Source organism: Pecten maximus, chromosome 10 (genome assembly GCF_902652985.1).
Source record: "Pecten maximus chromosome 10, xPecMax1.1, whole genome shotgun sequence".
NCBI lineage: Eukaryota > Metazoa > Mollusca > Bivalvia > Pectinida > Pectinidae > Pecten > Pecten maximus.
The window spans coordinates 19,779,635-19,796,209 of record NC_047024.1 but is presented as its reverse complement, the minus strand read 5'-3'; the positions used below and the strand labels follow the sequence as shown (position 1 = coordinate 19,796,209).

Here is a 16,575-nt window from a genome sequence, read left to right as displayed (position 1 = left end):
TCGGTTTTTGATACCTTAGAGTACAGACAAAAGAGTGCGAGCAGATCACTACTTTGGTATGTCGTTCTTTTCAATTTCACTTAAAGCCAAATTAATTGGTTTCAGAGGTGGAAATTGAGGCATTGTTAGGTAGTCCTATAGACGGCACGAAGAGGACGCATTTACAGGCAACACATGTTGTCTCCTCTAACTTAGGGCTATCGGTATATATGAAAATATTGTTTTTTTGTGTGTGTTTATTTTTGACAATGATATGTACTCAGCAGGCATAATTGTCGTATAGACAGCTACGCGCCTGGCGTTTTAAGTAAAGGAATGTCGATACAAATGGGACCAGATTACTATCACAATTCCCGCTTAAAGAGCATCGTTATATGTAAATTTGTTATTATGGACCCGATTTTATCGTCAATCCTTATCTTAAACGTGGGTTTTATCCGTGTACCTAGGTTTGCTCTCACAGTTAGACCCCTCGTGTGCTTTCATCCAGGCCAACAAGAGTGATTAATAAAAGTTGGTATAAATTGCTTTGCATTTTCTTTCTGTAAAATAAACAAAGTTTACATTAAACTTAAAAATCCACAGGATAGTAAAACAGATTTTAAGGAAAGACCCTTTTGAAACTAAGATAATTTTCCTTCAATCAAATCATGCTTTCCTATGGCCACTTTAAAGTTAATTAAGAAGGGGAACATTGAAACGTTTGTTTTTTCTCTGTGTTTATCGCCCTTGAAAGCACATGGTCATTTTGAGACGGGTTCTCCTTATAGTAGTTGGTGACTACGTTACTGAACAACATAAGAAGGCCCGTCGCCTGCCATCCAGAACAACAACAACAACAACAACAACAACAACAACAAGGTACCTATACAATGTATATATGTATTCAAATCGGAATGAATACATGAATAATATCATTTACGAGATTACATGATACGTGAAATAAAATCAAATTCAATATTAAAGAAATGTCTTCAACGTTTATGTAAAATTATAAATTGTACCCAGACTATTATCAAGTATAGTAACAAAAAATTGTAATGACTGCATTCGCCTACTTTAATTTAAGTATAGATGTTAAGGATGCAGTTTTTTAACTCCATTACAGTATTTTGATTTATGAATAGATACCCGACTTATAGAAGATAATAAGACATGGTTAGTTAATGTTGTCAAACTAGTCCAAGAGTTGGATTCCAGCTATTTAAATGTCATGTACAGTGTTTCATTTCAAACAAATATTTTAAATCATGATAATAAAAACTATGCGTGTATCATCAAATGACTCGTTTATAAATGACACATTTGTTAAAATTTCATTAATTTATTTTTAACACTATTATTACACTTTCTTCATAGAAAGTATTAATCATTTCAGTAAATCACAACTGCTACACCAAACACCCAGACCATTTTAAAAGATTAATTTGTTGCGATGGTTAAAATTTGAATAACTGTATCCCGTGCCTGATATGCACATACATAGCAAACAGGAAGATAAGAGAGAAAAAATGCTTTATTATCATATATATGTAGACACAATCTAGAATAGCCTTTCATGCAACGATGAATATCACATGGGTGTTATTAAATGGCGAGGAAGCGATATAAATACCGCGTGAATAGAAATGTTTAAATCTTATCGTGAAAAATCATCAAATTCCAAGAAATGCAAGGGTAATCGCATGATTTGTATGACGTCATTAAGATTCTTTGGTTTGTTTTTGTTTAACGTCCTATTAACAGCCAGGGTCATTTAAGGACGTGCCAGGTTTTGGAGGTGGAGGAAAGCCGGAGTACCCGGAGAAAAACCACCGGCCTACGGTCAGTACCTGGCAACTGCCCCACGTAGGTTTCGAACTCACAACCCAGTGGTGGAGGGCTAGTGTTAAAGTGTCGGGACACCTTAACCACTCGGCCACCGCGGCCCCCTCATTAAGATTCAAGAGTTGTGTAACAGCTTTATGATTTATGTTATCGTTGCAAAAAACAGAGAATGCTGACATTAAAATGAATAAACATTATAACTCAATATATACTTTAGAGTACAAAGCGATTTGGTTTGGTTTGGTTTTATTTGTTTAACGTCCTATCAACAGCTAAGGTCATTTAAGGACGTGCCTCCCGTTCGTGCGACATGCATGCGTGTGGTGAGTGCGTATGTGTGTTTTGGGAAGCTGCGGTATGTTCGTGTTGAGTCTCCTTGTGATAAAGTATAAAGCGATGGCACAATATGAATAAGATACTATTTACATTGAGGCACACAATATTTTATTTATTTTATTCTGTATCTTTTATCCATGTAGCTAATCCAGTGTTTACCAACTGCACATCATGTGTCGTTTTCACTTTTTACTATTTTGCACGTTGTTTTTATTTGTCCACAGAGAATATAGTCTCTAATATCAACACCTTTCATTTCCATATTGTATTATCATAGATTATGTAACCATGATAAACCCCGAGTGTTTTTAGAAAAGTCATTGACCATGAGATACATGCATGTGTATCAATTTGATATTTATGTTTCCATCTGCTTAAATACATACCCATTGTTTTATCTAAGTTTCGAACCAGATGCTAATTAGAATATATTTATTATAATAAATGCTTCTACAATCGACTGTTCGTCCCTAACAAAGAGTTGCGTGTCATCAGCAAACATATTTATTGCTGTTTCGCTTTGCTTCGGGAGTTTAATACCTTTAATATTTTGATTTCTTCTACTAGAGCAAGCTAATGGTTCCACTAGTAAAATGTACAAAATTGGAGCTATCGGGCAGCCCTGTCTTGCCTATCTCTATATAGGGAAATACTTCCTCACAAAACCATTCTTTATATTTGTCTTCCAATCTCTTTCTCCTTTTTTGCATACTAAGGTGAGCAAAACATTCAGCCTGAGAATCCGACAGTTTATTTGAAGCAAATATTTCTTTTTAAACCACTAAAAATCATTCTTTTTTGAAATTTTGATGAAATTCAGAAATAATACCGTCTTCGCATGGGATTTATTCTTTTTCATTTGACTGATCTTGTAGTGCATTTCTATTTAACGTCCTGTCAACAGCTCAGGTCATTCAAGGAGGGCCTCAGTGCGTGCGATATGCATGCGTGTGATGAGCGTTTATGTGTCTTTTGGGAGGCTGTGGTATGTTCATGTTAAGTCTCCTTGTGATAGTCAGGAACTTTTGCCGATTTTTAGTGCTACCTCACCCAGCAGAACACCCCACCCGGTCACATTGTATCTCTCGGTAGTTCGTCCTTCTGTTCTGCGGTCAATTTAGCATCAACGTTCTCTAGTAACGAATTTGCAGCATCTCTGTCCCATCCTTCAAACGCAAGTATCTTTTTTCGGCATAGCCGTATAATTTTCTTTGTTCCCGGATATGACGCGACAGGTAGCGTTACTGGTCAAGATGAAGTATGTGATTGGTCAATGTAGCGGTAAATGCAAAATGCATACATGCAGTTAAAGACGAAACAAAATCAAGATTGAATGCAAGTGGATGTATCTTTTCAAATGACACATTAATAAAATAATATTCCTGATTTAAATGCAGTCTTATTATCACCAAAAATGATTCAAACTGATATAATTTTGTTATCCATGCTGAAACTGCGCATTTATTAATTAGTTCGTTGATTTATTTCACCAGCAGTTTTACATTATAATTACCAGCATTAAAACTATGCCGTTTATCTCTTTTAAAGATATTTCTTGTTATATATAAAACTTTGAATGTTCATCTAAAATTGCAGTCATACCATTCTTTTTTACTACCATCTTCTTCTTTTATTCGGCATCATAACTTTTCTTTTGCCGTTGTCAAATATTTTTGTCCAAATGAAAAAAAAACAAAAACAAAAAACAAAATAAAACAAAAACAAAACATCGCGTAGACGTTTCATTTTCCATAAAGGTTTCTTTTTATTCTAGACCTTATTCAATATCCATCAGTCTTGTGTCTGTAATGAGCCTTTATTTCCTTAGTTAGTGAGTCAATTTGTTCCAGATGACTATCATATTAATTTGATCTTTTCTCCAAGTTCGTGTTCTTTTCTTTTTAATTCAATTTCTTTCCTATTCAGTATTTTTGAAACGTGAATTGGAAGTTCTCTTATCTTTGTTATTTCCCACCATTCCGTGATATTTTCATATTTCGTTTGTTCTGTTTTCCAATGTAACCAGATAGTTTCAAACATGTCTTTGAATAGGTATGATTCTTTAACAGATGTACTATTTTCCGTGTTCATGGGCAATCTTTTCACAGTGTAGCATCCTGGTGAAATGACCCCGGGGTCAAATTACCATTATGGTCAAATTACCACCCTCATGGTAGTGACACCCCCCTCCCCCAACACACACAAACAAAAAAATGATTTATTAATTAATTAATTAAAGTCACTTTAACTTGTTTTATATATATATCATTTTACATATTTTTTTAATTATAACTATGTTGTATCAGATTAATGATTTTGATGTGAGTAATGTGAGGAGGAGAAAGAGGATGGGGACACTTTACTATGGTCACCCCCTCTCCCCATCAAGAAATTATTATTTTTGTTACCTAATTTTTTTATTAGTTTACTTCACTTGTTCCATACATCGAAGCTTGAAAAATAAGTTTAGGATAGGCAGGTGACAAAAACGAAGAAAGTGATGATAGGTCAGGGGTCACTTTACCATGACCAAAGTGAAATAAACTATTATATCCCTTTTATTCCTGATTGATTTTTTTCACAAAATATTTTTCAGTAGACCTTAATCTATACATCATAACAAAACTAAATATTGTAAACACTTCGTTTTGATGTATAGAATAATTTGAAGTAAACTTATAAAAGTTTGGTAAAAAAGATATCAAAGTATTGTAAAAGTAATGGAAGGCGAGGTGGGGGAGGGGGTGTTAACTTTGAAGGTGTGTGAGGAGGGGGGCCACTTGGTCAAGGCAATAATAAAGTGACACCCCTCCGCCCTCTTAAATGACTCACGTTAAAATCACTTATCCAAGACCAATTTTGTTGTTGTTAAAATGTATAGAATATTGAATTGATGTACAGTGTATACTGAAATAACAACATTCGCCATACATGCAACGACTATAATATTTTTATTGATTTGGAAGTTAGCATCGAATGAAAATATTTTTCTTTAAAACAAACAGATGATTTCGTCCTATCATTTCTTACATTCCGACGGTTTGTTCTTTGTTCTTGTAGATGACGCTCTTCAATAATTCCGTTTACAAAACCAAAACTTTGACGCATTTGATGCTAACTGTCTGTCAAAGTGAAGAAAAAACTAATCGTATCCCGATGCATGATGAGAATCGAATCTTCAAATTGCAAAATCACTATTATTTATCAAAGGAAAATAGCTAAAACTAATAAAAACAATGCTTCAATCACCATCAGGTGTAAAAGAAAACTAAAATCACCATAGTCGGAAAATAACAAAAGTCAAATCACTATCACGTGAAGATGGAAAAAAAACTAAAATTAACCAAAATCCAAAATCACCATCACGTGTAAAGGGAAAAACCCCAGATAAACCAAAAGTCAAAATCACGTGTAGATGAAATAACTAAAATGAACCAAAATTTCAAATCATCATCACGTGTAAAAAGAGAGAAAAACGAAAATAAACAGTAAAAAACACCATCACGTCTAAAAGGGGGAATCTAAAATAAACCAAAAGTCAAAATCACCATCACATGTAAGGGAGGGGGAAATACTGAAATAAACCAAAAGTCAAAAATACCATTACGTGTAAAAGGAAACAGATGAAAAGTCAAAATCACCAACATGTGAAAAGAGAAAAAACTCAAATAAACCAAAATCTCAAATCACCATTACGTGTAAAGAGAAACAACTCAATCAACCCAAAAGTCAAAATCATCTTCACATCTAAAGGGGAAAAAACGAAAATCAAGCAAAAGTCAAAATCACCATCACGTGTAAAGAGAGACAACTACAATAAATCAAATGTTAAAATCACCATCACATGTATAGGGAAACAGCTGAAATAAACCTAAACCACCATCTAATTTTTAAGGAAAACACATGAAATAATAATAAGTTTGCCTCTGTGACGAATTTTGGGTTAAATTTCTTGGACTTCCTTAGCATCATACTTCCTAAACTAACTGTCTCTTGTATACAGTGGTCATTGATTCTGGTCGGTGACCGTACAGGACAGCTCCCTCTTCAAATTGCAATCTCATTATTATTTATCGAATGTTAATAACTTGAACTAATAAAAATAAGGCTACAATCACCATCATGTGTAAAGGAAAACAACTTAAATAAACGAAAAGCCAAAATCTTCATCACGTCTAAAGGGAAAACCTGAAATAAAAGAAAATTTAAATCACTATCACTTGTAGACGAAAACAACTAAAATGAATCAAAATTTTTAAATCACAAAAATAAACCAAAAGTCAAAAACACGATTACGTGTAAGGGGAAAAACTCAAATGAACAAAAAGTCAAGATCATCTTCACGTCTAAAGGGGAAAAAACGAAAATTAAGTAGAAGTAAAAATCACCATCACGTGTAAAGAGAGACAACTAAAACAAATCAAATGTAAAAATCACCATCACGTGTATAAGGAAACAGTAAAAAAAAAAAAAAAAAAAAAAAAGTCAAAATCACCATCACGTGTAAAGGGAAACAGTTAAAAAAACAAAAGCCAAAATCACCATCACGTGTATAGGGAGACAGCTGAAATGAACTTAAACCACCATCTAGTTTTAAGGGAAACACCTGAAATAAACCAAAAGCCAACTTCCATTACGATTCTCGAGAAAACTTTTTTTCGGCCAGCCTCCTTATGTTGGATCCATCACAGATATCGCATGTCGGTTGCAGTTTGCCTCTGTGACGTATTTTGGGTTAAATTTCATGGACTTATAGATTTCGACTTCCCTTGTATTATACTTCCAAAACTCATTGTCTCTTGTATACAGTGGCGATTGATTCTGGTCGCTGACCGTACAGGACAGCTCCCTTGAGGACAGCCATACCAGCTTCCTCAGGTGTGACAGGATTTTGGCGAGGAAATGCTTCTTTGATTGCATCGCTGACCAGTTTGCACTCTGAAAACCCTCCTACCATTAGAATAGTGGCTACGCTGATCTTGTCGCCATCCAATACGGATTTCAGATGTTCCGTGATATTGGAGATTGTTTCACGAAAGAAACTATCAAATTTGAATGGTTTGATGTGCATTTTGTCTTTGTTCAAAGTAAAACAATCAGTGGAATTCTCAAAGCTCTTGCCGTTGATTTCTTCGTATAACTCAAGAAGCGCTACAGGGAGCTTGATTATCAGATCTTTCCCTTCTTTCAGTATATCCGTATTTCGTTTCTTAACCTCAAATTCACGGATCAGTTCTAGATAGTCTCCAGTTTCCTTTTTTTTCAGCCTTCTGATTACCTTATCTCCGAATGTCTCTTTAAAGAAGCTCATGAATGCGGCGTTGACTCTTGCACCTCCCCATGGTCCCCCACTAACGGTTAATGTACTCATCATCTTCTTCCCTGATTCCTCCTGATGTTCAGTGACGTCAGCAGTGCCACCTACAAAGAAACACAAATCGTAAAAGCAACACGTGCAGACCACATTCTCTGCTGCAAATTTAAGGAAATCTAAGGTCCGTCTCCATTCTATGAGGTTAATTGTATCACTTTATGCGGCGCGTTCGATGATTACAATTCGTCTAATCAATAACGGTGTATTGTTTATAAATCTGTATTGAAGATGTCAAATCCTGTCGTAATAATATAAATATATACCCATATTTAGTAACCTGTCAGATAGAATACGTAATTAGAAAAGTGACGTGCAGGAATTCAAATACAAAATTAGGCAGTTAGAAATATTGTGTGTGCAGGGATTTAGATAATACCATTTAGGTGGGTATTTCATAGATTTTAAGCTGCCATCCCTCCCGTATTCATACGCAATTTAATTATTACTATACTTTATAGTTGGATGTTTATCTTAATAACTTCCGATAACATTTTACAAAAAAAACCAAAATACTCCTTATTTAACGTTCTATAGGTTGTTACGTCGCTCCGAGAGAATTTGAGACATTATATAACGTTTCATTTATTTTTTACAATAGTTCACACAGGGCCTGCCTTCTAATATTGAAACATTAAATAAATACATTGACAGCGAAAAAATAAAATTGAAATTTTTCAACAGTGTTGTCGTACGCGTCAACTAATAAATGTCTTTGTCACGTTTAACTTTGACCTATAAATAATTTTATAAGATTAACAAATTCTTTGACAGATTTTATGGTTTTTTTTAATCTAAAGAGATGCACTGACATTAATGAAATATTCGTTGCAGCAGGTTGATACTTTTAAAATTATTTACTGCTTATATTCCTTAAGAACATATTTTCCCTTCAAAGAAAAATAACATCTTACCTCCAATATCTACCACCATGAGTATTTCGCTTTCTTTGACTATGCTACTGTTTGCTCCACTGTCTCGATCTACCAGAAGTTGTTTGTAGAACACCGCCTCCACCTCCGGTTCATATGCCAACGATAGTGCATCTTCCAGTATACCAGCCTTGAAAAGAAAAGTTTGCCTACTATGTCATTTAATCATGCAAAGCAACTTTCACTTACGCGAAAATTACGTATGGACAAAAAATAATTCCTTAAAACAAAATGTATCTGGATATCCATAATCATGTAGTTCCATAATTGATTGATATCTCGAGTAAATTGTTGATGATTTTTTAACCTCAATTGCGCAATCCCTCATATGTTTTGCTTGGTCTGTCCATAAGGCTGATACTGTAATGACCCATCGGACGTCTTTCATCCCAGTTTCATCCTTACGGGAGTGCAGAGCATCCAGAAGATGCTGTTTGAGGTACCGAATCGACTTCACAATAACATACATAAATGATATTGGCTTTCCGAAGATATCATCCACTTCCATGTCACGCGGAATCTCATTTTGGTCACTCTCCTAGAATTGTAATACACATGAACGAACATTTAACATAATTAATCCGTAATTAATACATGAAAATTTCATGGGCACAATATGAACAGCTTCATACATACATTCTATTTCCAGTTTGCTGATTGATGAAGGGTAACGTACAAACAAGAACTGAGTTCAATATATTGAAGGTATAATTGTTGCATGATACTTTTGTGTAGGCATAACTTTTGAAATAGATTGAATTTGACACAAGGATTGAACTCGAACTGTAATCCCTCATTCACGTAAAAAGTAATGAATCAATTAACATATTGATTTGACAAGTAGATGTAGTAGAGATTAATCATGAGAATTATCTATGTGTAAAGGTTCATAACTACAGCAAAATTAAGAATATGAGTACAGGATCCAAGCTTGATCTGTAATGCAATTTCTGAAGTTTTAATTTGATGTGGTAAGGAAAAGCTGACAAACTGTAAATTGTGATAATTAAACTAAAGTACATGTGCGAAAAAGACCATAACTCAAATTCTAAAATGGGGTTCAAACTCGAGTTATTATCTCAAATGATTTAATCACATACCAAGTACCAAATTGATATTGAAACTGTAGCGAAAAAAAGTCCGGAAAAGTGGTAAAAACGATAATTTCCTATGTACAAAGGGCCATAACGCCAACAAAAATGGAATATTGAAACGGGGTTCGAAGTCAAGCTGTAATTAAGCATTGACAGGAATAGTTTCGTACTGGTATGAAAGAAAAAAAACGAAAAGCAAAAGTTATTATGAATGCGCATAGCTTGCAATTCGGTCTTTCCTTCAAACCAGCATGAAACTAAAACGATTTTTATCAATGCTTCTTAATTACTATGCTAAAACAAAACAAGAGTATCAATTCACTGATTCAAAATACATCTGCAGATAATTTTTAGATAAATCACTACGTTTAAATATCCATTTCGAGGCCTCTTTTTTTTCTACTTTTTTGCTTGGGAGCCCGAAGTATCCGCCATGCTTCGCAAACGACACAAAACATCGCAATGAATATATAATTTGAAAATAGCGAATTAGTAACAATCTGCAAGTATTGATTTATCAATGTATTTCTTATATGTCCTCACATTCAGTTTCTTAATTACGCAATTACAATAAAATGAATCGCTGTGAAATGAATAAGAATCTAATCATTATTTAAGTTTTGTCATTTTAAACTCTGAACCAAACCTTAAGCCTACGGTGACGATCGTTGGATGCAGACAACAACCTCCATCAAGCTCCAGTGTTTCACCAATAGAGAACAAGCAATTTAAATAAACATAAACGAGAGTAGTTGTAGTTACGAATCCCTTGTATTACGCATACTCTTGTACTGTGTATGTACTAAAACCATTCAAATCTTAACCAATTGAAACCAAATCCTACCGTAGCTTGATCAAGTATCATCCTTGACGGAATCTACGTAATAATACTTTTCCAGATCACCCTTCTTGGTTTTATCATTGGCTATGTTGGCAAAGTTGTTTTCTGCTTCAAATCCAAACGAATTAAACGACTTGTCTGGATTCAGGAGAAGGACCGAAGGCGTTCTGTGGACTTGATTCTTTCCATCGTTCCATGTTCCAACGTTGATTTTAAGCGGGTCTTTCTCATAATCAGATTTGAAGGAGAAAGCATAACCAGAATAAGTTGTTCCGAGATCAATAGTTGCCACCACAAGATCATTTACTTCCGAGGTCTGGAAGAAACGGACAAGGACAACATTGGAACACGTGATCGATTCGAAACACGAGCTCAAAGTCGATGAAATATGTAAGGACAACATAGTAACGCATGGTCAACACAACATACAAGGACAACATTGGAACACATGGTCAATACAACATACAAGGACAACATAGTAACACACGATCAATACAACATACAAGGACAACATAGTGACACATAGTCAATAGAACATACAAGGACAACATAGTAACACATAGTCAATAGAACATACAAGGACAACATAGTAACACATAGTCAATACAACATACAAGGGCAACATAGCAACACATGGTCAATACAACATACAAGGACAACATAGTAACACATGGTCAATACAACATACAAGGACAACATAGTAACACATGGCCAATACATCATATAAGCACAACATGGTAACACATGGACAATACATCATATAAGGGCAACATAGCAACACATGGTCAATAGAACATACAAGGACAACATAGTAACACATGATCAATACAACATACAAGGGCAACATAGCAACACATGGTCAATACAACATACAAGGACAACATAGTAACACATGGTCAATACAACATACAAGGACAAAATAGTAACACATGGCCAATACATCATATAAGCACAACATGGTAACACATGGACAATACACGTATAGTACGCGTCAGGTCTTATGGTTCTATTTCACCCTCAGGGTTGCGAGTGTCACTCGAGTATTATTTAGGAGCATTTCGATTTGCGAGAGCACACTGTTTTACCTGCCAATAGTAATTGTAAGGAAGGAAATAGAACGATCACAATAGGCATATACACAATTGCCTTTACTGTGTTTTACTGTGTAGCACACGTACAGGTAAGGTGTAGGTAAGATACATACACACAATAGCGTGAGTAGTAGTAGTCACTGGTCAGTCCCTTGTACTCCCGATGGTCAGCAAAATCAACATTTCCACTAAAGTTTCATAAAAAAAGTTTTTAGAACTTGATTTACCAAACTAACAGCATAAGGTGTACCAAATATAACCATCCCATCTTCCAGTAAAGATAGGTAATTTTGGCAAAATATACGGAGCAAATAACACTCAACTATCCTGGTCCGGTACTCGTGTTTTACTCATATTAATCATTACAGACTTGCTTAAAAGTGTAGATAGAGCAGCATGGCCCAATTAAAAGCCGAGCGGAATTTATTCGTTCGCACTCCAATATTGCTATAAATAGCACAAAATCAAGGCGGCAAAAAAAAAAAAAAAATTACTAGACAAAATGATTAATTTAATAACATATGAAATAAGGCATAAGAATTAAAAGTGTGTAAAAAGTTATGCATTTTGTGTTAATTATAAAATTTGAAAGTGTCCACAACATCTTTTCCTTTAAAGGCATGAAAAACTGAATTGAAATACTGGTGTTTGTCAGATAAACACATCAAATGCAAACTATGTAACACAACAGGTTAGATAATCAGATGAAGATGATACACAATGTCACTCTACACACAAAGAATAAACTGAGCTTCAACTCCTTATGCGCTTCTTACCTTAGATGCTAGTGCTAAATGAACAATACACCATGTGATAATGAAGATGCAGTGCAATTGACAAGGGTGACCAGACAAGAGATACGATTACATGGTGGTCAGGGTGATTGTGTTGCTGCTGATAAAGAAGGCGTGCTGTTCCCTGGTAAACCTAATAAATTCAAAATGATAGAATTAGCATGATGCACATTTGCAGACACAGACACAATAATACCTTATAGCACACCAACCCAACCTACACTACCTATTTATCAGACTAAACATATCATAGGCTAGATATCAAATATTAAGTTACATGTAAATTTGAACACATAGATTATAAAGTTGAACAACTGTAGTATAAATCTTAATCGAGAAGAATGTGAAATGTTCAATTCTGGAAGGTACGAATGTAATGATAAATCATCATTTTCAAATTGACAATTCCAAAATTAGGGCACAACATCTGCAGCTGTACTATATAGCATATACATGTGCTAGGAATTCCCGAAACCACAGAGGAATACCGTTGCTGAAAAGGAATTAAATGATGTATATTATACTCAAATGTAATCTTCACCAAGAATAAAGTTTCGATATAACCAACGTTAACTAGCACACACACGTTTTAACTACACATTCTTGGGGAAATTCCCAACATCCTCTTTTAAGAGGAAATACACAAGAGTCAGTCACAATATCATAAACCCGTCTAGCATCTGGAATGCCTCAAGGAAGGTCCTTTGCTCATTTCCTCTTCCTCTCGACTTTTGGTACATTCACATTTTCAATAGAATTATCTGTGTTTTTACTTTATAAACCAACCAACACAAAGACGACATGACTGCATGAAATTGCACGCAGACGAATGTTTTGTATTCGAAATTTCTCTAAACAGCACAAAGCACCAATATAAAGTTACATAATCCCTAAAAACGACATTAGCATTATGTGTTGGACCAACAAAATAAAACAATAGAAATTGAACAATGTACGCGTGTTACGTCATCAAATATATCACAATAGTACCTATTTTCAAGGCGGCCTTACTTTCGAAGTCATTTACGCCGTAAGGCGAGTAAGGCTTAATTACGTGACCGTCTTATCAAAGTCATTGACTGGTAACGCTCGCCGTTACTAATAAGAGTTAATGAAGTCGTCAGCACTATCCAGTTGCCACTTGCACGACACACCTGAATAACCAACAGATTAGCATACCCAAACTATCTGATTTTTTTTATAATTGACCTGCCGGCGCCTACACATGTATACATGTAATTTTACATGTCCCAGATATAACGGCAATAACACACTTTGCACAGTGACTTTTTTCACAGGCGAGCATGTTTATAAGAATAGCAAGTAACGATAACTAGTTGTATAGGCCTTGCTTTGTGCAAAGGAAAAAAACCGTTTTCATTGTATCATTTCTAACGAAATAAATTGTATTTTTGATAACCTATTTGGGTATTTTCCCTATTTGCTGAGCAACACTGTATCAACAAATGCTTCAATTGATTAAGTTAGAATTGATATATATTTCATTTATTATTATTTCGTTTTTATTTTATTTTTTTTATTTTTTTTTATTTATTTATTTTATTTATTTGAATTGATTATGTACATGGATGTATTTGGTAATATTTATAAATATATATATGCTCAGCAAGTTGTGTTTCATTTATAGAAAAAAAGTTATGGTAAGTGACAACATGTCATATAAAGTCGGCATTTTTTTTTACATATATTTCACTGTAAGGAATCCAAGGCTTACTTTTAAGTACGGCCTATTATCAAAGCAGAAATATTAGCAAGATGTATTTGACTGCAAGAAATCCAAGGCTGACTTTCAAGACCGGTGCCATATTGAATTTGTAACCCCCTTAAAAAGTGTCCGGGAATACTTTTTAGCCCATCATAAAAAATATTCCCGCTATAGTATTTGTATCCCCCCCTTGATTGACTTACACTCTGATTTACAAATATTATGTGATGAATCAGCTTAACAGTAATTAAAAAGCCATTTGACCCGGGGAAGAGCATGGGTACCTGTATAGGTGTCATGGTGACTGATTACACCTTGTCAGTTATTGTTACATAACAACTAGGCAGGTCTGTTTCTATATATAGCCACTAAGCTGATAATGATACAGGTAATGCCTACCTGCCATGCATATGCATGAATGTTTACCTGTACAAGGAAAATATAAGGATATTTATTGAATTTGTAGATTTCAATTATAGTTTTCAGTAATTTTCTATTTCCACAAATTCTCATTACAGGTGTATATTTACAGGTGTTTAATAGAAATAGTCCATATTTTAGATGGATCTGTAAATAGTTTAAAACTTGCACATAAATTTTCAATTTTTGAAAAATAGTGATAATACTGTTTGTGAGGATTATCAATTATTTAATGTCAATTAACTATGATTTTCATACAATAGCTGACACAGGAACATATATACATTTTATATCAACCCATTATCATTACCAGATTGTCAAAGACAACGGGATATATAACAAACATTCATCTATAAGTTTCAGAAATGAGACTGAAACTATTGATCATGAAATCGTTTTTTAAATATCGGGGGGGGGGGGGGGGGGGGGGGATACAAATATGATAGCCATCATAAATGTGTCCAGGGGAGACTATAAAATATCAGGGGGACACAAATACGAGCAATTATCAATGTATCAGGGGGGAGACTTTGAAATGACAGGGGGAGGGGATACAAATATTTTTTTCAAAATTGAATTTCAAGGTTGTTAAATGAAGATAAAGGTCATTGTTCCTATCTTTTTTTCAAATTATTTCAATCTAAATATTATAAAATTTATTTAACAACAACTGCGAAACAAGTTATATCAAGTCATAGTAGTCACACTTGTCATGCAGGTAAAATAACATGAAGATCCTTCTATAATTGAATTATCTGAGTATTTGATTCTGATATAACCGTATCTGCAGCAAGATTGCTAAAATTTCAGCCTTTTGCACAACTTTTTGTCTCATCTCCTAGTCCCTGGGAGTTAGGGTCACAGAGTCAATCTGTCCATACAATTAAGATAAATACATGACGAAAAACAAGACATATTTTAGATATATGAATTAATATAGATTCAATTTAATTTGTCATAATGGAGTTGTGTACATCTTTCAAACCTAATTAGATATATGTAATGATATCAATATTTAAATGTATTTGCTAATAATGTAATCAGTGTTTGCAAAATCATAAATATAAGTACAGTAGCTTCAATTAATTGTCAATAAATTAATGAATAAAACAATACACTATATTAGCACCATTGACGGGAATTAAGCTGGAGCCCAAGCTGAATAATAATGCTTTTTTTCAGACATTTTACTATAACTTACTACATGTACCAGAGGATGTGAATTCCGTGAATCTGCATGAAATTGTGTTAGGTTATTCATCATAAGTAGAGCTGCCTATATAATATAAACACCATTGTTTTTAATTATGCATATTTTAGGAATTTTTACCGCATCATTATTGTACACATTGAAGAGTGGTAAAAAGTACAAACCTTTAAATTCCACAGTTCTGTCTTAGCTTTCAATAACAAATCAGCAATTTGCCGATAGCTTTCGGCATCCATGAAAATGGATTAAATGCAAAAAAAAAAAAAAAAAAAATGAATGATGCAGCAAAACTAGTTCCGCATAATTCTTCATTTTGGCAGTTCCAGCAACCCTAATATCCTCTGTCTGCCTCCGATTCTGTCCTTATATTTGCTAAAACAACATCACGTCCCCTAACCTATTGTATTTGGTAATATACAGACGAAGGTGACATTTCACTGTGAGGGAATGCTATATTGTAAAGATTATAAACAATTATATCTTTTTGTTTTGCCTAAATGATGTTAAATTTATATAATTTGTGAAACTCTATTGATTACTGTAATTGGTATTTTAGCTGTCTGCAATAAATACTTTGTTTCATAGTTGAATCAATTAAGTTGACAAACAAAGAATGTAAAGATAATGATATTTGAATTAAGAATTGGTTTGAAGATTTATGTAAATATAAAACAACAAATTGTATTAACATTAATTATCAATTGGTAGCTTTTACAACTGCAATGTCATAAAATCAGGATTGCAAAATTATTTATCCATTTATGTTTAAGTGTAAGTATGTAAACTTTCAATTTGTTATTTGAATTGATTACTTTATAAAATTAACTGTTTTCAATATAAATATATATATTATAAAAGAATTTAAAAAATGTTGATAACATATATACAATGTATATAAATGCACCAACTCACAGTTAGCTGTAGACTGGTGTA

At 33.9% G+C, this 16,575-nt stretch overlaps 1 protein-coding gene across 1 annotated transcript; it reads right to left on the bottom strand.

The window, feature by feature from the left end:
• Positions 1 to 5,466: 5,466 nt before the first annotated feature.
• LOC117335337 (heat shock 70 kDa protein 12B-like) lies at positions 5,467 to 11,713 on the bottom strand. The gene is made up of 5 exons (XM_033895271.1): positions 11,606 to 11,713; positions 10,405 to 10,717; positions 8,774 to 9,004; positions 8,449 to 8,596; positions 5,467 to 7,584 (listed from the first exon to the last, which is right to left on the bottom strand). Exons 2-5 carry the CDS (start codon positions 10,423 to 10,425, stop codon positions 6,953 to 6,955), a joined length of 1,032 nt encoding a protein of 343 aa, XP_033751162.1. The 5' UTR covers positions 10,426 to 10,717; positions 11,606 to 11,713; the 3' UTR covers positions 5,467 to 6,952.
• Between the last annotated feature and the right edge of the window lie 4,862 nt (positions 11,714 to 16,575).